We start from the raw sequence: 24,005 nt of genomic DNA on the forward strand, positions 1-24,005 counted from the left end.
GGTTCGAAAACTCAACTTCTCGACACCTGTCTCAGAGTAGAGATAAAAAGAAATATTCGAAATTTGAACTGCTGGTATATGCGCATTTAATGCACTCGGATGGGCGTGTAAAGATTCATACGACCCCATCATCCTGTCTTTCACGTTGAACAAGGCACCACAGTAACAAGAGTATTTAAAAAAATGTTAAGTTTCAAGCTATTTATCCATACGAATCTGAATTGTAGCTATTCTTCATCCTTTCACCGCCAATCTTCTGCATCAACCTCTCACATTTCTTTGCCCAAGAGCATGCCGCTGCACAGCAATATCGCCCCATGGGCACCAGCCCTTCTGTAAATGACGCCTCTCCTTCTTCGCCTGAGAAGAATCCCAATGCGATTGCCATCGATGCATCTCCCAAGCAACTTGACGAGATGAAGCTACTAACAAATGTCTGGGCGATTTCAACGATGCAATAATCAAAACTCTATAATTGCAAACTTTTCAGTGGCGTAAACCAAACTGTCTGAATCAAACCCAAAAACAACTACAGCTTCCTGATATTTCAGTGTGATTTTCACATTTTCTCTTTGAAGAGGTTGCACAATATCAGCAAAAAAAAAATATAGAGTATCGAGGAACTACCTTTAAACTTAATAAAAAAATTATACTGATCACACAAATATAAGTCTAAAATTCTACATTACAGAAATAAATGGTTTCCGTTGATGGTTAACTTGGTAATACAATGTGCACTCGGGATAAAAAATGGTAATGCCATACATACCTGATCAAAATGAAAATACATATGGCTGAACAGATACATGAATAAGATTATCCGAGCAACCTGCAAGCAAATAAAAGATGTGTTAATTGTATATTCACCAAATCACCAGAGCAAAAATGGACATTGAAAGAAAATGATAGGGTTTGTTTGGAAGGGGGGGGGGGGGATCAGCATACAAATCCTTATGATTAATTTGATCTAGATCCTAAAAGTTCCTAGACCAGCCCCCTCTTCAAAAATCCAAACATGCCCTTATAAGTTTGTATACCCCTGGGTTCAAAACAACTCAGAAGCATAGCAGGGAAGCTGCTCTTCCAGCACAAATTTGACATTTCATTTGATTTGTAATGACGAAAGTCTCTGTTCCACCAAAAAGGAACATATTTTTTTTTATTAAATCTGATCAATACCTCCCCCCCCCCCCCCCACAACCAACAGACACAAAAAATTGTGATCTGGTGTGCGTAGACAGCAGAAACAGTGGACATAGTAAACACAGCTGACAGCACTAACGTTTAGACTTTAGAGACAAGCTTCATGAATTATATGGCATTATGAGTCGTGAGACCAGCTGCTATACCAGCCATCCAGCAAACAGAGCCAGTCCATTGTATACGTAAAGTTTACAAGTCTTCTGAGACCAGCAACATCCAAATACCTCCACAGATCATTATAACTTCAGAAAGAATGCATGGTAGCATCAGCTCTTAATAAGCACAGTTAACAACAAAGGATATTACCATCTAAGGTTCACAAAGGGAGTGGTGACTTCAGTGACCATGAGTATATACACGTGTGCTTTGCCACTCAACAAAGCAAGACTAATTGCATACAGGGAGAGTCCATGATGAAAGAGCTGAAACACCAATATTAGAAAAAGAGGACTTTTATAGTACATCTAAATGAGTGCATACCGTCTATTTTCTTCATCCGGTAGCTTAGATTGGTCCAATGATACTCTATCGCCCATCAGTATTATAGGTATCATTAAAGAGTATCATGGGTATCATAAGGGTAGGATTGGAAAAAAAATTATGATAAACTTGTAAGTTATATGTTTAATTAGGGAAGATCAAAATATTAGTTTATTCTTTGGATAAACTTTCACTTATTCTGTTCATTTCATTTATTAGGGTTTTCACCCTCCGTCGGTCGGTCGATGATGGGTGGCGAAAGTCCGAAGTCCGGTTAGTCAATGACGTAATTACCCCTAAGGGTATCAAGATAATTACAATAATACCTACTAAAATGGACGATTGGATCACAACAATGATACTCTCCATCATCTAGTATCATGGTGTACTCTGGAGGAAACCACAACAGATGAATTCTGTTAAGAGCTGGAGCGTGGGTTATAATAGTGTGATACTTACATACTCCTTTCCACCTAAAGAAGGAAAATACCAAAGGATCATCACCAAGTCTGGCCAATCGAGACCTGTCGAATTATGCAGGAAATTAATGCAATGTATTCTACAAATATGGACGCAATAGCAATTGTTATTTGTATGTCATGCCCATGATAAGGGGCATGGCGTAAAGAAGCACAACATAGTAAAGGAATTACTTTATTGTAAACATATTACAAAACCAAAGATTTCATTTTACGTTTTCTTGTTCAGTTTGTTCTGAAAGATATGCAGTATATGAGGAACAAAATGTTCAGAACAAAATGACTGTCTCCAAGTAGAGGGAGGAATGGAGTTGAAAACTTGTAATGCACAGCCTACCCCAAACATGGCATCAGATAACCATGATTTTCTATCAATTATTATGCCATTATGGACGTCTTCATTAAAGAGATCAGAGATCACGAAAAAGGATAAAGAAATGGCAGCGGCAACCAATGCATGGAACGTAGAGAAACCCCTATAGGTGGCATCAGTGGCGGATCCAGTCCATATTAGGATGGGGTGCTGGGCCTTTTGCTCTTAAGTTTTTTAGGCTGAACCCGTACTGCAGCCCCCAGCACGGGCCCTGGATCCGCCCCTGGGTGGCATCATATAGTCAGACTAAACAAAATAAAAATAAAATCACAGAATAATCAGAGTAGCTATAACAAAAGTTGTGTTCACGTATATCTTACCTATTGTTCCACTCAACCTTTTGCATGTGACTTTACTTTATGGTAGCCCATGAAGCATCGGGAGCTAACCTTTCGAGTTATTTCATATACCTACAAGGGCAAACAGTGAGAGTCATAGTGTCTGTAGCAGGATACAATGTATTATAAATTTATTTGGTTCAATATGTACTCTTGTTTAAGCTGAGAACTTCAGAACTGGAGAAAAGTTTAAATTCGAAGATTGTAGTTGACATAAATAAGAGCCAAAAAGTAGTCAACATTGAAGACGTGGAATGTAAACTAGGTCATACTCCCTTGTTCGCATAACCAATAGCATTTGTTTCTTTGTCTACTCATTTGATGAGAAGGAAGGATGCATTTCATGCAAAGAAGGGTCTCCTTAATTTTACCACCCTGCCATTTGTTTTAAAAAAAACACAGCACACTATTTCGACAATAATGTTCAAAGTTAAGGCCTCAGGGATACATCTTCATCTTTTTTTGCTGATTGCATGGAATTTATCTGCCTCCTGGAACTTTCGTCAAACTGGTTTTATGTAAAACCCAACAAGTTATAGGAATTGTTCATCTTTTTTTGGGTGGGGGTGGGGGGGGAAATATGCTCACCTTGGTTAAATAAATCAAAAGACACGTATTACCTTGAGTGATTATTGTAGGATCATGCGAAAAAAAAACTCCCATAGGGGCATATGTTTAATTTAAGAAATATACCACCTTGCGCACAAAATTGACGTCATAAAAAAGTTTGGCTTGATCATATCCTAAGTGAGCGCCAACATAGACCATGACAAAAAAGAAAAAAAAAGAACAAGGGCAGACTATAGAAGTCTGCAGTGCAAAACAATAAGGTTTGACATCAAATCTGCAGATAAGGAAACTTTCCCTGAAACTAACGGCTCACATTAAACTAACTAGAGGAATCTAAATTACGCAAAAAGAAATATATAGAGATTTTTCGCCGAAGTTTCTGATCTTGTTTAAAACCGAAAAGAACTCTTCTAGAAAACTATTCGACGCTATCTGTTCAGCACGGTGGAATTGTCGACATATTTGTATTGCGCCTAGCATTACCAGTCTCACATTGTAGAAGACAGCGACTGACACCTACATGCAATTTTTGTTTTGTTTTGTTTTAGGAATCCACCTATAGCCCTATAGGCATCAATGACCAGCGGTTCAGCGCTGATACTATCTACATTGACTTTACTAGAAAAAGAGAATGATGCTAATCTCTTCTTCATCAACCAAGATTGGAAGATTTCAGGTTTAGGGACCCCAGACAGCACAAGAGCAACAGGCACAACCAATGTTGCAAATTGCTGAGATCGAGCGGAGAACTTTAGTTGAGCTAAGCCAAGCCAAACAAGAAAAGGGAAGGGGAGCTTACAGCGCCGCACATGAGGACGCCGGCAAGAACCGACGCCGGCCACAGAATCCGCTCCTGGGGCCCGAAATTCCCATCCATCCCTCCACCATCCGCTCCAGTGGATCAACAGAGGGCGGAGAAGCGAAACGAGCACAGGCCTCCGAGATTAGGCGCCAACACCGAAGCAGGCCTCCCGAAAACCTGCACTCCCAACCCACCCGTGTTACGAGACGCGCCTCGTCTCTCAATCTCTCTTCTCCCGCGAAGATCGGCAGCGCTGCAGTAACGAGAAGCTACGACAAGCGCTTAGGATCAGCACCTGGGTTAGATTCAGCTGGGATTTGCCAGGTGGCTTCGTCGCTTGCTTCTGCGCTCTTCGCTTTCGTGGGTTTTTGGATTCCTAGTGGTTGTGGCTCGGCCTCGCGTTGAGAGTTGAGAGGCTCGAGATTTAAAAGAGGTGGTGGCGCGCACGAGGAGCGACGACGGGACTCGCGTGGACCGTGGCTCTGGCCAGTTGTCCACCGCCACAGGTGGGAGCAGAAAAGAAGATTTATGGTTTTTTTTTTAAAAAAAGGTTTTCCAGGATGGGTCCGCCTTGTGTTCAAGGAGAGACCAGAGATGGACGGACGGTTGTCTTCTTACCACAACTGCCACCGACGGCAGGTCATTAGCTCTCGTCGTTGAGGCCTTCTTCTCCGATCCGTCACTCACGCCTCGCTCGTCGAGCGAGAGCGGCGTGGCAAGATTGCTCGATCAAACCTCGTACTCAGATCCTGTGCACAAGAGAGGATAGTGGAACTCACTCAAGAGAGACAGAGAACCATGTTAGTGTTGCACAGTTGCAGCCACATGTTCGGACGTGTTTGGTTGGCTTGTTCGTCCAGCCTCGTCTCACCTCGCTCGGCAAGTCTAGTCTTGCCCGTTGTCAGAGAGCCGTTTTGGCTCATCCGGATTATCGAAGCAAATTCTGAAAAGTGCAGATAATCAAACAGAGAATAAGACAATTAAATATGTGATTTTTTACCTAACCAGACAAGACCAGCGACGACAAGGGATCTAAACTTTAGCGTCCTTAGTGATTGTGTACGTCCGCGTCAGTTATGCAAGAAAATTCCCGTGAGCATACCTGCTCCCATGGTTCAGGCATGGTATACTCTAGAAACATTGTTGCCGTACACGTGATGAGTAATGAGAATTGAGCTGTGCCAAGAAAAATAATACTATATGATTGTGATAGGTAGGTCTTGCACCTATTTTTTTAGCCTCAACACTAAATATAAGTTATAATATATGAATTCAGATCATACTCAATATATCCATCTACACATCTTTAAAACCTACAATGTATAAATATACGCCTATATTCTATGCGTCCACCTCTGGCTCCCCGTAGTTCTCCACGAAATAACACAGAGTGGGGTGTGTTGTCTTCTATCCAACCTTTTGTTTTTTGTTGCAAATAAGGAGAAGAGCTCCTGCAAAGATAGTAAATGAAATGTGTTTTATTAGGAAATAACAGCTATGGGGGTACAAACATAGACAACAAATGGAAATTAAGATTAAAGTCCTTGGTGTCTCTAAGCTAAATTCTATTTAGTAATATCATAGTGGTAATATGATCTTTTATTTTGTCTTTGGTGAAATCAGGAACCTATACTCGGAGCATAGTTTCAGCTAATCCTGATGGTGATTGATGAAAACTAAATACAATCTGTGATCAGCTCTAGGTGCTATTATAGATTTAATAGGTATATGAATAATTAGAGACATATAGTCAAACTATAGGCCCCTTGCTATGCTGCATGACAAATAAATTCTCATAGGCTCGGCTATCATGAGGATGACTGATGAATAGTACAGTGGTAAGAAGGGGTTCAATGTTTTTTCTTTTTTTTTTCATGGAAGTAAGATGTATTTGTAGACCGGTTTTCACCTAACACCGAGCTCAGTTTAAAAATCTAGTGGGAGAAAAAACAGAGGCAACCATTGCCTCATCTTTACTTTCCCAGTGCCAGATCAAGCTCTCTCTCTTCCTTTTGCCCCTGTTACGCTTGACCGCTGGAGCAGGTGGGATCTCGGGGCGAACGGCTTCTCTCTCCCTCCTTATCTCTCTCTCTTTCTCTCTCTCTCCCCCGCCACGCTTGATCGCTGGAGCAGGCGGGGTTTCGGCGAACGGCTACGTTGCGAAGCTAGTATCTGAGTTTGGCAAAGAAATCGTCGGAGAAAGCGGTATAGGGTATTTTATTTCGGAAGAGGACTTAATAAAATGAAAATTAGTAGTGGATTTAGGTAGGATTTTACTTACAAATGGTGAATCTTGAAGAAGGCCAGATCGCTGCAATGGTAGAAGGCCAGATCCATAGCCTGCTTCTTTTTTTCTCTTGGCTTTCGGAACTTTGTTCCCTTGGAGCTAGGGCGCTGTGCAGAGCGCTGCGGCCGTGAGGTAGCCTTTGTTTGCTGCAATGATAGAAGGGACAGTAAATCAAAGATTGCAGGAGAAGTTCTAGGCGAGTCAAGAGAAATTAATGAAAAGTAAATTTTATAAAATACTATTTAGAAAGATTTTTAGAATACGGCATCTAACATTATGACACCTAGCGGCACAGCTAGCCGCCCAATAGCATTGCCAGCACCCGCTGCCCTGTAGCACGGCCACTCACATGGCCAACCGTGGTGTGCTCTGGCGTTGGTGCTGGTTCTGATGGGCGTTGACCGGTTGCCTAGGGCAGGTCCACTTGTGTGGCGCTATCGGCGGTGGTCACAGCTCCTTCCACTGCTCTAAGTAGCATTCAGTGTAGGTAGCACTGTGCTAGTCTCAGCTCCATAGTGTTGGTGTTGCTCCTCCTCTTGTCCGACCTCCTCCTCTTCTGCAGGTTGGACCCATGTGGAGCTTCTTGGGGTTGGGTTGTCGTGGGATGGCGTGGCTGCGAGGAGGCGGCGTGGCCTTTGCGTGGGTTGGCCGTGCGCGTGGGACGGGATGTGGGAGCCGCTGGCAAAAGTCTTGCCTTGTTTTTTGGCCGGCATTGATGAAGGCGACGCCATCGGACGCCGTTCTCCTCCTTAGAGGCGTTGTCAGGGCGTCTCCACATTCTCATCCCCTGGAGTTTCTAGGTGAAACCCTTGTTCGGGCAATCAGATGAGCAACGACGATGACTCGATGTCGCGTCCTCCTTGGGGGCGTCGCTTTAAAGATCCAGTTCTCGCGCCATGGTGGTCATCGACTTTGTGACGGTGTGGTCGGTTTCGGCTTTGGCACTAGATGTACTTTGAGTCATCGAGTTCTTCTGTAGGTTTACTTCTATGTCCTCGATTCACAATGGCTCTTCACTGGTTTGGACGTTTCTCGGCAACAATTTATGATAATGTGCACTCCTCCAAAACGACGTGATGTTGACTTGTGTGACAGAGAGGTGCAACGTTGGAGTAAGGCTCCGTTGACCGAGTTATGTTGTAGCAGTGTGGGAGCGGGGCTCCACTGGCTGAGTTGTGATGACATGGGAGCAAAGCTCCACTGACTGAGTTATGAGGAAGATAGTCGTTTGGTTGTTTAGCGTACGAGTTGAGTTGGGTTAGACTTGTCGGTTTATCTGGTTGTGCCTTCTGGTATGAGCGTCTGTTTTGATTTGAAGTTGTATTTTTGTCTCGAGTTTGTCTATATATTTTTTTAAAAAAATCGCATATTTATGAGATTTTCGAACCCGATTTCACTTATAAATTAAATCAATTTTCTTCATTCATAAAAAATCGTCAATGCTTTCACTAAAAAAACTAAGATACACATGTGGGAGGACGGGTGCTGGTACGGTGGTAGCGGCGGGAGCGTCCCGTCAGACAGGAGAGAGCGTCGGTCGGCACTTGGCAGAGACCGAAAGTCCACGGGTTGTGACTTGTGACGGGTTCCGACCTTCGCATCGACGATGGCAGGAACTGTCTAAGCCTGGACCGAGAGCGGACACCTGCGGTTGATAGCCCAAACGCTGGTTTCAGAACGTTTCTGCCCTATTTAGAAGTCCTGTAATCCCTTTTCCATGTAACTGTGTTACACCTGTATTTTCTTGTGCACAAGCAAACACCTAGAATGTAAGGTATTTTTTCTCCCCTGTAATCTTTGTTTGGATAACTGAAAAAGAGCTGTACAGGGTATTTGCTTACCATTGCATCACATCAAGATTCAAGAACAAGCATTGCATAAGCACTGAAATTTCAGAAGTGAGCATCCAATTGGAGCTCAAAACTGGAGGAAAGGAGAGGTTACCGTCGTGAAGGTTCGGTCACCGCCAAAGGCACCAAGCACAGGAGCGAGTTGCCGCTAAGGGCACCGAGTATGGGAGCGAACCTGATACTTATCGTGTTTTTTTTTTCCAAATCTCACAATACGATTTTTTCCATCTAACAGATTAGACTAAAAGCGATGGTAAAAGAAACGTGCTGACCAGACTTCGAAACACTAATTTCTAGTTTAGTCTGAAATTTTTTTAAGACCTATAGCTTACATGGATTTTAGACTAAAAACTAGACTTCCAAACATGCCCTTCATCGCAGGCGGCCAGAAAAAGTACAGACACCGTGGGCTGCCTTTAACTCCGGTTTGGCCACCAAGAACGTAGTACGTTCAGACCTTGTAGCAGGGATCTGCGGAGATTTCTTATTTTTATATTTCGAAAATTAAAAATGAAAAATTAAATATCTGTTTGAAAAAATTACAAAAATATATTACTTATGTTAGAAGCATATTGCCCTTCCAACAGGTTATGATAGGTTTAATAAAATTAACACGTCTCTCTTTCAACAGAGGACGTGCTAAAAAATAAAAAAACACAATGGTCTATTGCTCTTAAAATTCAAAATAATATCAAAATAGTCATGAAAATTCTGAAAAAAAAATAGTGATGCAGAGGATAGTATGATCTATCTCTCAAAAATATTTCAGCCAAAAATATAATCTATACAATAAGAACTAAAAAGACAAATTTTATTATACATAATTTTCAGCCAAAAATATGATAGATACTATAATAAAAAACAAATTTTATTGTACACAATCTTGGACCGTCGCATAAATTCTTTGCTGGTGACACTGGGCTGTGTCCTCAAATCTGGGTCACGGGCTACCAGGGTCGGTCCTTTGTTGGCAAAAGCTTTGCCGCTTCATGCAGCCCATGTTGGCCTGCGAAAACAATTTCCAGAACCTGCCGACCAATCAGGATCAGACACGCTCTAGGACTCCCAAATTCCCCGGGCAACCGGTCAAGCGACACTAGAACGTCGCAAGCGCTCCGTGCCTCTGTTTCTCCCGTTTGACCCATTCCTCCCACCGTCTGTAAGCGTCGAAGTGCGCCTCGAGCCTCCCTGCAACGGAACTAGCGACGCACAGAAACAACAGATCGACCAGGGCGCTCCGGTGACCGGCGAGAGGGCTCCGTTCGCCGTGCCATGCGCCAGGATGGACGCCATGCCGACCGCGACCGGGATGTCCGACGGGCTTCCGATGAACGTGACGGCGCAGATCAGCAACGTGACGCGGCCCAAGGCGTCCAGCACGGTGGTGTGCTACTCGCCCATGATGATCACCACCAACGGCATCTGGCAGGGCGTCAACCCGCTCGAGTTCTCCCTCCCGCTCTTCATCCTCCAGATGGCCGTCATCGTCGTCACCACCCGCCTCCTCGTCCTCCTCCTCAAGCCCTTCCGCCAGCCCCGCGTCATCGCTGAGATCCTCGTACGTGCGCACTCTGCTTCGTGTACGTATTGCCCCTGCAGCTAGCGTCCTGAGCTGCTTCGTGTACGTAGGCCGGCGTGGTGCTGGGACCGTCGGTGATGGGGCAGCTGGAGACATGGGCGACCATGGTGTTCCCACATCGCAGCCTGCTAACGCTGGAGACGGTGGCGCATCTCGGTCTCCTATACTTCCTCTTCATGGTCGGCGTGGAGATGGACATCGACGTGATCCGGCGGTCGGGGAAGAAGGCGTTGTCCGTCGCAGTGGCGGGCATGGCGCTGCCATTCTGCATCGGCATCGCCACGTCCTTCATATTCCGGCACCAGGTGTCGCGGAACGTGCACCAGGCCTCCTTCCTGCTCTTCCTCGGCGTCGCGCTCTCAGTCACGGCGTTCCCGGTGCTCGCCCGCATCCTCGCCGAGATCAAGCTGCTCAATACGGAGCTCGGCCGGATCGCCATGTCCGCCGCCATCGTCAACGACATGTGCGCGTGGATCCTGCTCGCGCTCGCCATAGCCATCTCGGAGGTGAACAGCACGGCGCTGTCCTCCCTGTGGGTGCTACTCTCCGGGGTGCTCTTCGTGCTCTTCTGCTTCTACGCCGTGCGGCCCGGCATGTGGTGGCTCATCCGCCGCATCCCAGAGGGTGAGGGCGTCAGCGACATGCAGGTCTCCCTCATCCTCACCGGAGTCATGCTTGCCGGCGTGTGCACCGATGCAATCGGCATACACTCGGTCTTCGGCGCCTTCGTCTACGGGTTGGTCATTCCGAGCGGCCCGCTCGGCGTGGCGCTGATCGAGAAGCTCGAGGACTTCGTCACCGGGCTGCTCCTGCCGCTCTTCTTCGCCATCAGCGGCCTGCGGACCAACGTCCGGAAAATACGCGACCCGATCACCGTCGGCCTACTCGTGCTCGTGTTCATCATGGCTAGCTTTGCCAAGATCATGGGCACCATCATCATCGCCGCACTGTACACCATGCCGTTCCGCGAGGGCATCGCCCTCGGATTCCTCATGAACACCAGAGGACTCGTCGAAATGATCGTGCTCAACATTGGAAGAGACAAAGAGGTTAATACTTTACTAATTCACCCTTACTACATTTTGGCGCGAGATTTCAGGCGCCACCGCCGCCGGATTAAGGGAGAGGGGTATTTTGTGGATGGTTCAGGGTGTTGGATTTAGAGGGAGGATGGCGGCGGCGGCTGGACCGGCGGTGCGGCGAGCTGATGGTTGCAATACCGGTGCTATTAGCGGTGGGCGGGATTAGCAGTGAGGAGTGTGGAAATAAAGTGGTTAGCGCTGCGGGGGTGATAGACGTGGATCCAGCGGAACGCCACCGGAGAGGGCTAGAAGTGCCTGGGGGGAGCGGGGCGAGGCATGTGGGAGGAAAAAGAAGGCACCAGTAGGAAGAAGAAAGAGGACAGTCATTAGATTAAAAATCATACGATTATAATCATCGACTAAGAAAGTGGCCGGTTTTAGACGTCTGATAAATAGCATCTGCCTTACTATTACTTCTTGGTTATTAGTACTGTGCCAGCCATAACGAATGAGATTGTCCGATAAGCCATGCGTGTTGTAGGTGTTGGATGACGAGTCGTTTGCGGTGATGGTGCTGGTGTCGGTGGCGATGACGACGCTGGTGACGCCGGTGGTGACGGGCGTGTACCGGCCGTCGCGGCGCCTCGTCGGGTACAAGCGGCGGAACCTGCAGCGCATCAGGCATGACAGCGAGCTCCGCATGCTGGCCTGCGTGCACACCACCCGCAACGTGCCGTCCGTGCTCTCGCTGCTCGAGCTCTCGAACCCGAACAAGCGCTCCCCGATCTTCATCTACGCGCTCCACCTCGTCGAGCTCACAGGCCGCGCCTCCAACATGCTCGCCGCAGCTGCCGCCTCTGCCTCAAAGCAGAGCCGGAGCAGCTCGGCGTCCTCACTACCCGCCGTGACGGAGCATATCTTCAACGCCTTCGAGAATTACGAGAGGCACACTGGTCAGTGAGCGTGAACACTTGCATGAAATTAGCACAATTTCACAAGGATCAAAAAACAATATTTGGTGTTTAAGCTGATGCAGAGCACGATGTTTGTGTGACACAGGTGGCGTCTCCATCCAGACGCTCGCGGCGGTCTCGCCGTACCAAACCATGCACGAGGACGTGTCCGTGCTCGCCGAGGACAAACACGTCTCGCTCATCGTGGTCCCCTTCCACAAACAACAGACGGTGGACGGCGCCATGGAGCCGATCAACCCGAACATCCGTGGGTTTAACGAGAGCCTCCTCTCCACCTCCCCGTGCTCCGTCGCCATCCTCGTCGACCGCGGCCTCAGCGCCGCCGCGGCGCGCATGGCCTCCGAGCACCGCGTGGCGCTCTTCTTCTTCGGCGGGCCCGACGACCGCGAGGCGCTCGCCTACGCGTGGCGCATGGTCGAGCACCCCGGCGTCACCCTCACCGTCGTACGGTTCCTCCCGCCGGACTACAAGGTGCGTTCCGCATCCAGCACGACCTACCGGTCGTCGGCCGCGTCCGACACGGACTCGCGCGCGATCACCATCAACCCAGAGGGCAAGAGCGAACTGGAGATGGACGAGGATTACCTCAACGAGTTCCGGGCGCGTAACCACGGCAACGACGGCATCTCGTACTCCCTCAAGGTGGTGGCCAACAGCGAGGAGACGGTGACGGCCATCCGGACCATTGACAGCAACCTGCACGAGCTGTACATCGTCGGGAGGCGCCCCGGCGAGGCCGGGTCGCCGATGACGTCGGCGCTGGAGGAGTGGATGGAGAACCCGGAGCTGGGCCCCATAGGGGACATGCTCGTGTCGTCCGACTTCTCGATGACAGTGTCGGTGCTGGTGGTGCAGCAGTACGTGGTGGCCGGGGCGCCGACACCCGCCGCCCCTGCGCCGGCCGCGAGCAGCGACCCGGTGCTCCAGTACGTGAGCAACGCCAACCAGCGGCCGTCGGCGGCGTCCGGGGCGTACCGGACGAGCGCGGCGTCATCGGCGGCCAATAAAAGGTGGTCTGGCTCTGGCACCGTGGGCTTCTGAGGATTGTACGTTCCTAGCTTTAAGGCATGTAGGTACTTCGCCATTTTGATTCAGGGGGCTTACGGTTTCTGTAGTGTACACTGCTGTATTTTCGATCGGACACGTTATGGCTAGTGCGTAACGGCTTTTGTAGCTGCTTGTTGCCCTGCCATGAAACGTGACCGGATGGGCATTGTTTACTGATCAGCTAGCTTCTGCTTATCAGTTTTCACAGTGATCAAGTTCTGAACCAAATAAATCAGTCAGATTATTCATTATTTGAGAACTACAAAGCCTTCTGATAGAATTTTTTAGATCAAATCAGTGTGTAGGAACAATAAATTTCCCCGTTAATGATCATGTTTCGTGCACGGTCGGTGTGTGCGTCTTCCTTGCAATCGGGATAAAAAGAATGAAACTCGCATCAGTGACTAGGAGGTAGCTAGATGGTTTTACGCAGATGATCCACGAAAAAAGAGAGGAAAAAATAGTTTGTGCAAACACACACTATACTCACACCACATATGCACCATCAAGAGCACACTATACTCGTGTTTGTATAAATAAAGTGGCACTCAGGGGCAAAGGTACATGGAGAGCTGGAGATGCACTCACACAAAAATCAAAAATCAATGCTAACACTCAGAATTTTACCTTTATCGCATCCTCCACAGCTCAAACTTCTACACTCACAGCAGGTCACACATGTTGATATCGAGCGTAAAACTATATGTAGATAAGATTCTACACCCCCTATTTCGCTCTAGCTTCACCACCGGTGGCACCATTATTTAAACCATGATACGTGAAGACAACCCCACTACCCCACCAAAAGCCGGTTCCCAATCACCCATGCGAGATATTGCTCTTTCGATAGGAACGTAATAAGGTCAATGAGAGATGTGAGTTCCTCGACTTTGCAACATTATGCGCGCATGGTACCGCAGAGGTTCGACCATAACCTCATGGTTTGATCTGCTCAAAATGTCATGAAATTCCATGATGCAAATCCATAAAAAAGAAACTTTTTGCTCAAGTAGAGATGGAGCTTTTTCCAGAGAGAACCAATGGGAGCTATATCGTTGGGCAATTGATTAGTGAAACTCGTGGCCGACCCACTCAGATGGCCTTCCTCTCTTGCTGGCTCAGCATCTATTGGGCTATTTTGGTAGGGACTGTGAGCCTGGGAGCCCGGCGACGCTTTGCCGCTGCCACTCTGTTTCGTCCCCAGAATCACGCTATTTTGGTAGGGACTGTCGTTCTTACACAGCTATTAGGCCCATCTATTTTTCCAGATGGAGGAAGCTTTATCTATTAGCTTAGTAAAACAAAGTTAAAATGAGTCACTTCTCAAGTCCTTTTTTCTGATGGAGAAAGCTTTACCTATTTTCTTGGTAAAACAAAGTTAAAAAAGCCACCTCCTTGTTCTCAAGTTTTATAAATTACCACGTTAATCGACAGACAAAGAGTATGATCTATACCATTGATCCTTATAGATTCAGATTATAACGATCTAGATCGATTAGAGTTTTTTTTTAGCAATACAAAACATATATTATTCTTCTTTTGAAAAAGATGCAACTCCAAGCACATACAAAATCCATATTTCCATATACCATACGATATTGATTAGCAGTTTCCATTGTAGGTCAGTGACGCCGCCGGGGCTGTGGCGCTGTGCGCACCGCGATGGGTATAGGCGGTGCCAGCCAAGCTTAACGTTTCAGTGGCAGGCGCGTGTGCGGTCAAGCGTTACGTGGGTACTTGGCAAGCGAAGCGGCGGCACGGGCAGGGAGGCCGCGCATGCGCGTAGCAACGCAGGCAATTGCATCTCGCATTCGCGTACAGGCTGCGGAGAAGAAATAAAGAGAGAAGCGATATGGCTTTGCCGGAGGTGTCCGCAGCCATGGACATATCAAGTTATGGCCACACAATAGTTAGCTTAATTTGGATGTGTGTACCCATCTTTTAACGTGTGAGTAGGTTGCGTGAGCCCGTGTTTTGAAAGAACACCAGCGTGGAGCCGTTGAACTAGTTAGCATTATGTGTCGACCAGCTTAAAAGGTAGGAACGGTGGGAAATGAATAGCTCGGGGAACAAATAATTCTCCTAGGGTCGACAAACCCCTTAATAACGATTAACTAATTTTATTTAACCACTTTGAATTATGGGTTACATCTAATTCATCTTGCATATAAAACTGATTTTATGCTCAAACTATAGCCGTATAGCTTGAATCCTTGTTTGATACAAAACCCTCTAAGTACTTTTTTTAACTAAGTCTTGCTGCATTCGGATGAAGAGTTGAAGTTTTAGTTCACTCAGGATGGATATGATGAATAAAAAACTAAGGTTGTTTTGTTACATGTATTGCATCCCAGGTATAAGACCGTTGTACTATATGCGTACCATCTACTAATTTAGGAACTGATATAAGAGATACAGTAAAACCTAAAATCCGAATCCAACAACAATCGTGCAGAGTTACAATGTTTGATACAAGAGGTATTCATTGATTTGGTAGTAGAACCAAAATTTCAAGATTCAGTAACTTGAAATCTACTGTTATCCAAATTTGATGTTATTTTACTGTATTCTATGCGTACCAGTTACTAATTTAAAGACTGATACAAAGGTATAGTGAAATCTAAAATCGAAGTCTGACAACAATCTTGCGGAGTTACAATGTTTGATACAAGAGGTATTCCTTGATTTGGTAGTCGAACCAATTTGTCAAGATTCAGTAACTTGAAATCTGCTGTTATCTGTGCGTTTCGAAGGGCAGATCTAGTCACCTTGGTAATAGTACTTCAGCACTTTTATCGAGCCCCTCAAGAATCAAGATTAACCCTATATCACACTCTTACATCCCAAACGAATAGTGTTGGAAAACTGAGAACAAAAAGATCACACCACTTGTCCCAAGAAAAAAAAAAATACAGAGCGAGCACTACTTGTCCCCAGCTGCTACCACCCACAATTCATTAAAAAAAAGGCCACCAGCAAATGCCCTGCTGCGTGTCCTATCCATCTATCCGGCGCCACTACTGCATACTTTCTTGGATCGCCAAACCCTGCTCGCATCATTGTTCAGCTCCCACATGGCTTGTCTTTCTCCTCCCTGAGCTGACACAGCTGGGGCCAACAGCCTGTGGTGAGCAGAGCAGCGACGCGCCGAATGCCTTGCGATCACGGGGATACCAGTACTCTACTCCCGTCATCATATCAGCTGTACACTGTACCAGCACCAGTGTACAGGTCTGCTGCATCTGCATGGCGATCTTGCGGCACGCAAGCAAGAGCAAAGACTGGAGGAGTTCCCATTCCCAGTTCCAAAGTGGGGGAGGGGAGCAGCGCAATGTGCAGCAATGTGCGCGCGACCCCAACGGCGGATCGTCCCGTGCGGCGGTCGGTTCGGTCGCGGAGAGCGACTATGTCGGAGCGGAGGCCTTGTTGTCAGCGCTGATCAGTGGGCGGGAAGCAGAGATTGGTGGGCACTTGATTAGACTAGCTCTAACAGTTTTTCTTTAGGGGTGATATTTCTGTATTAAAAGATTTTTTTAACTTCAGCGTTATAACGGTTTATCTTCACGATTTTTTCCACGACGGGATTTTCAGGATCATTCTTTTCAGAACGGTATTCTCTCTCATTTTTCTTTGCAATTCCTTTCGAAAGGAAGCTGTTGGAAATGGGAGAAAATAAAAGAAATGAGAACAGAGAAGGTAACGAAATAAAGGGAATATAATTGTAGATAGTCTTAAGGGCATTTGGGGCTGTTTGATTCTCACCTTCAAGAAACTAAATCAAAATTTAGTTATAGTTACGAAATTTGTTTTTTACTTTAAAATTAAAATTTAGTCACGCTTTAAAATTTTTGGCATGTTAAATTTTTTATATAACAAAATCAGACAAGATTTTAACGTACAAAATAGCCACTAGATTTTTAGCCAACTAGATTTTGATTTATCTCAAACCAAACACATTTTAACATAACTAAATTTTAATATAATTGTGATATGATCGAATTTTAATTTAGCTTCCGGAGATGAGAACCAAACAGCTATGATCCCTCTCGAGAGGGAGGGCCGCCAGAGCCAGACAGGAGGACACAATTAGTAGTTGTGATCATGCAATGCGATTAGGCTGTGCAGTGCGCACTAATCGCCGTGTCTCCTCCCCGTCTCCCACGTCGGTTTCGAGCGTACTCTATGCAGACTGGTGATCCAAAGCGAGAGTGACCTTTGCGACCTCGCGCCATCATCGTGTCGGATGCATGGGACGGGCCTGCAGTGGCGAGGAGGGCGTCTTATTACGCGCGCGCGTTGGTTTTTGAGCAAAACGCTTTTTTTTAGAGTAGCAAAAAGCTTAGTGTGGGGACGAGCGTACCGAGTGATATATCCGAAATGACGCTAGTCGTTTCAAAACTACAGACATCTTTTCCAAAAGGTTTGAAATGAGGAGTGTTGATACTGATACTCGAGCAAAGGGTCTACATGTGCCGGTAATGGCCAGCAAGGGCTAGTTTTTGTAACATATACAAAGTAGCAGCTGCATTTTAGGACCTGGATTTGTGCTTTAAAAAGCAAGATTAGTGGGTAGATGTGTCTGCTTAAATTAGAACAAGCATTCGTTTTAAAACAAGATCTTTGTTGAGGCAGGTGGCAGTATCTATCTGTTATTATTTTGCTGCAAAAAAAAGTTAACGTTGCATGGTATCCGAGGAGAATGGCGAACACGCTGAAAATTCCCGTAACAAAGAAAAACATCTAACTTTTCATCTTGGTTGGTCATAATGGCATGCTGTGTGTAAACATTTTAGGTTCCGTGTACAAAACTACACCATATTTCATGTTTTCAACTCATAAGATACTACTATGAAAACAACACCTATTAAGATGTAGTAGTAAGTAGAATACTCGAATTTGGGGTAAAAATATATATACAGGAGCCTTAATTTGCGCATTACTATAATTAATATATCACGCTATTGCATAATAGAATAATAGAAAAGTGTGAGAACAAAAGGATTGAGAAGGTTAATTTGTACCTACAAATTATTGGTAAGCTCACTAATTTTCTCTCGTAAGGGAAAAAACGGATACTTATCCATCGTTATTTGTATATCCAATTCTCAGCCTTGACATCTTGAAATACACGATAGTATGATTAGATTCTTCTAACACACCCCTTACATCGTGTATACGATCCATCGATCCATATAATTCGTTTGATTGGGCCTGAAATTATGGACAAAATCATTGTGCTAGCCTGTGGGCACGAACCGGTCTCCGTCAGCACTGTTGCTCATCTTAAGCGTCGAGCATCCTATCAACGGAGGAGAGGCCTGATTGTTCACCCTTCGATGGGTGGATAGCACGTCAATATGCTGGCTATAAGTTGGTATCTCCGTCCCGATCACGCTCACTACATGCTGCAAGGGACCGGGCCGGAGGAGGAGAAGAACCAGTTCATCATAGCAAAACGCTCTTCATTGTTGGTGCGAGCGTAACTTAACATGCATTCCAACCTTGATCCGCGGCAATTTATCGGTTAAAAATGAGCTACTAATCCACGGTGGTGCAAACGTAACAACTCTAAGTTAACCCATGTTTAAACGATTTTTATGAAAACGACTGCACTTGGAAGAGCATGAGGCAAGAGTAATAAAAAAAAAAGTTATCATTTGGGAGTCAAGCCATACTACAGGGAAAATTTGGATTCTAGCAATCAGCAAGTAATTAAAAAACGATATCACTCAGTATAAAACCCAGCTGCTGAGACTCTAGCGCCAGGTGTAGAGGAGGATATCCTAAAATACTGGGTGAACAATAAAATTGCGGAAATCTTGCCTCTGCAAGTGTTATGTGTTAGAATATATAGGTTTGACCTATTATATTTATTTAATTTCAAATGAATTATAAAGATTTAATAAAATGTATCTTTTAGTATCATCTTGCTAGTAGAGGTGGAGAGATATCAACTTATAAGAAATTATCTCCTCCACCAATTTAACATGTGTGGATGAGATGACTAACAGAACACGCTCGCTCCCCCATCGAAATCGGGTACAGGTGCAGCCTCCATGAACTGATGAATGGAAGAGCAGGTCTTTGAAACCCGTCGCTCTTGGAATCCTACACCGGGAGACGACAAATAAGGTTCTATTTCCTCTACATCATCATGGTCTGCTTCCTCTACATCACATTAGTTGTTGTTTGTTGTATCACTATTACGAGAGATTTTGCATCTCACGCTATCGACATGGTACGTTCAGTGCGATCCGTCATATTTAGCATACATGTTTTCCTACTATTTTTGTTCTGGAATATATTAGAGAGATATATGTAAGATAAACTATTGCAGTATGATAATAATAGTCGATATGTTTCTATTCCTATTATATTTAGAAATTAAATTAAATTTGAAATTGCAATTTTATCCAACAGTATGTTGACTGAAAACCCATCAATTCCTGAGTTGTATATATATCGAATAACATCACCGCTGCTCACATCCCTCAACTCCATGCGTTGTATAGTTGCACTGCACATGTTTGATTAGGTAACTCTAACCTTTTGTTTATATGCTTTCTAAATTTTAGGTATTGAAATTTAAGAGTAGCGATCAAGCGATGGCGGCCAACAAGGTTTAGGGAGTGGAGGGGAGGGGATTTTTCGGGGTTGTCGATGTGCTTTCCGGGCATAGTTGTCAGTGTGATTTCTGGGCTTAGAAGGATGCCCAGGAAACATACTAACCCGATGGAGGAGACAAGCATGAGGGCAGGACGATAAGGTGGCGTAGGGTGGCTGGTGGGCTAGTGTTGAGGCGGCGGAGGCAAGGACATCGGGTTAGTGTGGCGGTAAAGGATCTCGCGATGGGAGTACCGTCATAGATAGATGTGGACGGACGGTGAGGGGAGCTGAATGCTAAATGTTAGCCATATTAATCTTGTCGCATCACTTTTGTTTAGATAAGTTCAGTTAGCAAATAATGAGTCATGATTGTGTGCCTGTACACAACACTGACGAGTTCTTCCTTTCAGTTAGTTTAGGCGTAGTTTCAGGCAGCTGAGATTTAAGCGTGGGATGGCACGTTGACATGATCGTTGGCTGCATGTAAGGAGTTATGGCGTGAGTGGTTGTGGGATGGCGCAGCCGTTTAACTCGGTCCAACATCCATGTTTAGCTGAGGTTAGTTGGTAACCCGAGAATAAAGAGAAGAAGAAACTGAACGGTGGAATGCACACACCACAGAAACACCCTGTCTCTCTTTCTGGTTGCCTTGTTCGTGTTCCTGTCAGCTCGCCTCTGCCATTGTTCGCAACGACAATTGGTATCAGAGCCTGACACTGCAACCTAGGAGATCATGACGGGGACTCCACCGCCAGCATCCGCATCCAAGTCGCCCTCGGGGAGCAAGACTCCCAGTCGCGTGCGCTCGCCGAGCCGCGGATGGAGCAGGGTCAGAAGGGGCGGGGGTGGTGAGATCGTGGTGCGGGAGATCGTGAGGGAGGGAAATGGCGGCGGTGCTGTCACGTACCCGACGCTCACGAAGACCAACTACACGGAGTGGGCCATCCTGATGCGGGTGCAGCTCCAGGGCGCCGGTCTCTGGGAGGCTGTCGACACAGGCGACGCGGCGGAGCGGCAGGAGCGACAGGCGCTGAGCGCCATCCTGCGCTCCGTCCCACCGGAGATGGTGCAGGTGCTCGCCGCCAAGGACAACGCGAAGGCGGCCTGGGACACGATCAAGACGATGCGCATCGGCGTAGACCGTGTCCGCGAGGCGTGCCGCCAGAAGCTCCGCAAGGACTTCGACAACCTTGCGTTCAGGAGCGGGGAGGCAGTCGAGGACTTCGCCCTCCGCATCTCTGGCATAGTCAGCGAGCTGCAATCGCTGGGCGACAGTACGACGGAGCTCGATGCTGTCCAGAAGTTCCTGCGCGTCGTGCCGTCACGGTACGGGCAAATGGCGTGCTCCATCGAGACGCTCCTGGACCTCAAGGACATGTCCATAGAGGAGCTGAGCGGGCGTCTCGCAGCATCCGATGGGCGTGGCGAACCGGAGCAAGACGCGGGCGGTCGATTACTTCTCACCGAGGAGGAATGGCGCGCTCGCCAGGCAAGCCGCAAACCTGGAGAGGGCTCGTTCGGCGGCTGTGGCAAACAACAAGACAAGGGCAAGAAGCCCCAAGGCCGCTCATCAGGCCATGGTGGAGGCGGAAAAGGCGACGGGGGTGGCAAGCCGCCGCGTCGCAGTGGAAAATGCAACTACTGTGGCATCGAGGGTCACTGGGCGCGCGAATGCCGCAAGGCCAAGCGCGAACGCGGTGACCAGGGCAAGCGCGAGGAGGCTCATCTGTCGCAAGGACAGGAGGAGGGGTCAGCGGCATTGCTGCTGGCTGTTGCGGGCGACGCCATTACTGTTGTCCAAGCCGCGTCCGCGGCGCCCGCGGCGCCCGCTCCAGGAGCCCAGATCGTGCAGTTCGGCGACGCCAGGGAACAGCATGTCTTCTTGAACGAAGAGCGAGTCGTGCCCACGGCCACAGCCGATGGTCGCTGGTTCCTGGACACCGGTGCCAGCAATCATATGACCGGGAATCGAGCAGGATTCACCGAAATTGACGAACGCATCAAAGGTACGGTCAAGTTCGGTGATGGTTCTATGGTTGATATCCAGGGGCGCGGATCTGTTTTGTTCGCGTGCAGGAACAATGAGCACAAGGTCCTGACCGAGGTCTATTACATTCCTCGGCTGAAGAGCAGCATCATCTCGCTAGGACAGCTGGCAGAGGTGGGTGTCAAAACCGTCATTGAAGCAGATGAGATGTTGCTGTATGATCGACGGCGTACTCTGCTCGCCAAGGTCAAGCGGATGCGCAACAGGCTGTACTCCGTGACCTTGACTCCGGCGAAGCCAGTGTGCCTGCTGGCGCAGGCTAGAGACATGGCGTGGCGCTGGCATGCGCGCTACGGCCATCTGCATTTTCGCGGTCTCCACGATCTCACTGTCAAGGACATGGTGAGAGGCGTGCCGGTGATCAACCGCCACGAGCAGTTCTACGAGGGATGTGCCCTCGGCAAACAGCACCGTGCGCCATTCCCTCGCGCCGCGAAGTATCGGGCGGAAGAGCGCTTGGAACTCACCCACGGGGATCTCTGCGGCCCCATCACCCCTGCAACACTGGCTGGCAACAGGTACTTCCTTCTCGTCGTCGACGACGCGAGCAGATACATGTGGGTGGAAATGCTGAAAAGCAAAGATGAAGCACTGAAGTTTTTCAAAAGGATCAAAGCATTGGCTGAAAATGAGTCTGGTCTCAGAATGAAGACATTCAGAACCGATCGCGGCGGTGAATTTATATCAACTGAGTTCACTGAATTCTGCAGCGAGCATGGTCTGCGCCGACACACCACAGCCCCCTACTCACCGCAACAAAATGGTGTTGTAGAACGTCGGAATCAGACGGTTGTAGAGATGGCCAGATGCATGATGAAGAGTATGGCAGTGCCGACAGTGTTCTGGGCTGAGGCGATCAAGGTAGCTATCCATGTTCTGAATCGATCACCGACGCGTGCTTTGCAGGGCGTCACACCATATGAGGTCTGGCACAAGAAAAAGCCGAATGTGAGCTATCTGCGGACTTTTGGCTGTGTGGCTCATGTCAAGGTCGTAGGGCCTGGTGTGAAGAAGCTGGATGACAGATCAGTGGCCATGGTACTCGTCGGGTATGAGGATGGCGCGAAAGCATATCGCGTATACAATCCAGCCACGAAGCGTCTTCACATTACAAGAGATGTGATCTTCGAGGAAGAGCGGCAGTGGGACTGGGCAGCAACTGGAAAAGAGCTGGAGCAGTCAAGGGAATTCGTTGTCGTCTACAACTATGATGAAGAACAGGTGCGTGGATCATTTCCTGAACTAGCACCTGTAGCTCAGTCGCGCACACCTGACAGAGAAGCAGCAGCAGTTCCGGGCAGCAGTGACTCTCAGTGTTCCACCCCAGATGATGGGGCAGAGTCAGACACTGAAGAGGATGGTCCTGCACTAGGGGGTGAGGAAGTTCCGGCCCAAGGCCATCCGATGCAAACGCGGGCAAGGGACGGTATTGTGAAGCTCAACCCAAAATACACTGATGAGGATTATGACTGCAGTTTCCTCGCTGCTGAAGAACCTGCCACTGTCGATGAGGCTCTCAGTACACCGGCTTGGAAGAAGGCAATGGATGAGGAGATGAGTTCGATTGTTGAAAATCAGACATGGGAACTGACAGCTCTTCCACCTGGCCACCGAGCAATCGGTCTGAAATGGGTATATAAAGTCAAGAAGGATCCCGCCGGGAAAATTGTGAAACACAAGGCCAGGTTAGTGGCAAAGGGCTATGCCCAGCGCTATGGGATTGACTTCGATGAGGTTTTCGCCCCAGTTGCACGCATGGAGACAGTTAGACTGCTGCTGGCTCTTGCTGCTCACAATCAATGGCAAGTGCACCATATGGATGTCAAGAGCGTATTCCTAAATGGAGATCTTGCAGAGGAGGTTTATGTTCAGCAGCCGGTGGGTTTCATCAACGCCGGAAATGAGGACAAGGTGCTGCGTTTGAAGAAGGCATTATATGGTCTTCGACAAGCACCGCGAGCGTGGAATGCCAAGCTGGACACATCTCTGGTGTCGCTCGGCTTCGAGAAGTGCCCCTTGGAACATGCCTTGTACAGGAGAGGAGATGCAGTTTCATATTTGCTGGTAGGTGTCTATGTTGACGATTTGGTAATCACTGGCACCAATGCTGTTGAGATCGAAGCTTTCAAGACACAGATGCAGGAGTTGTTCCGTATGAGTGACCTGGGTCTTCTGTCATACTACCTTGGCATTGAAGTACAACAGGAAGCTGGGAAGATTTCCATCTATCAGGGAAGCTACGCAAGGAAAATTCTTGACTCAGCAGGCATGGGCAGCTGCAACCCGTGTCATACTCCAGCAGAAACCAGAAGCAAGGTTGGGAAGCGCAACGGTGGTGATCCAGTCGA

At 47.4% G+C, this 24,005-nt stretch overlaps 1 protein-coding gene and 1 pseudogene across 1 annotated transcript; one reads left to right on the forward strand and one right to left on the reverse strand.

Moving 5' to 3' along the window:
* Window positions 1–202: 202 nt before the first annotated feature.
* LOC133885434 (uncharacterized) lies at window positions 203–4,320 on the reverse strand (annotated as a pseudogene).
* Window positions 4,321–7,428: 3,108 nt separating this feature from the next.
* LOC133885442 (cation/H(+) antiporter 15-like) lies at window positions 7,429–12,998 on the forward strand. Its single transcript, XM_062325162.1, has 5 exons — window positions 7,429–7,457; window positions 9,547–9,940; window positions 10,012–11,010; window positions 11,525–11,936; window positions 12,043–12,998. The coding sequence occupies exons 1-5, from the start codon at window positions 7,429–7,431 to the stop codon at window positions 12,996–12,998; spliced, it is 2,790 nt and encodes a 929-aa protein (XP_062181146.1).
* Window positions 12,999–24,005: the final 11,007 nt, after the last annotated feature.

The sequence above is a fragment of the Phragmites australis genome, chromosome 1, assembly GCF_958298935.1.
Source record: "Phragmites australis chromosome 1, lpPhrAust1.1, whole genome shotgun sequence".
Classification (NCBI taxonomy): Eukaryota; Viridiplantae; Streptophyta; class Magnoliopsida; order Poales; family Poaceae; genus Phragmites; species Phragmites australis.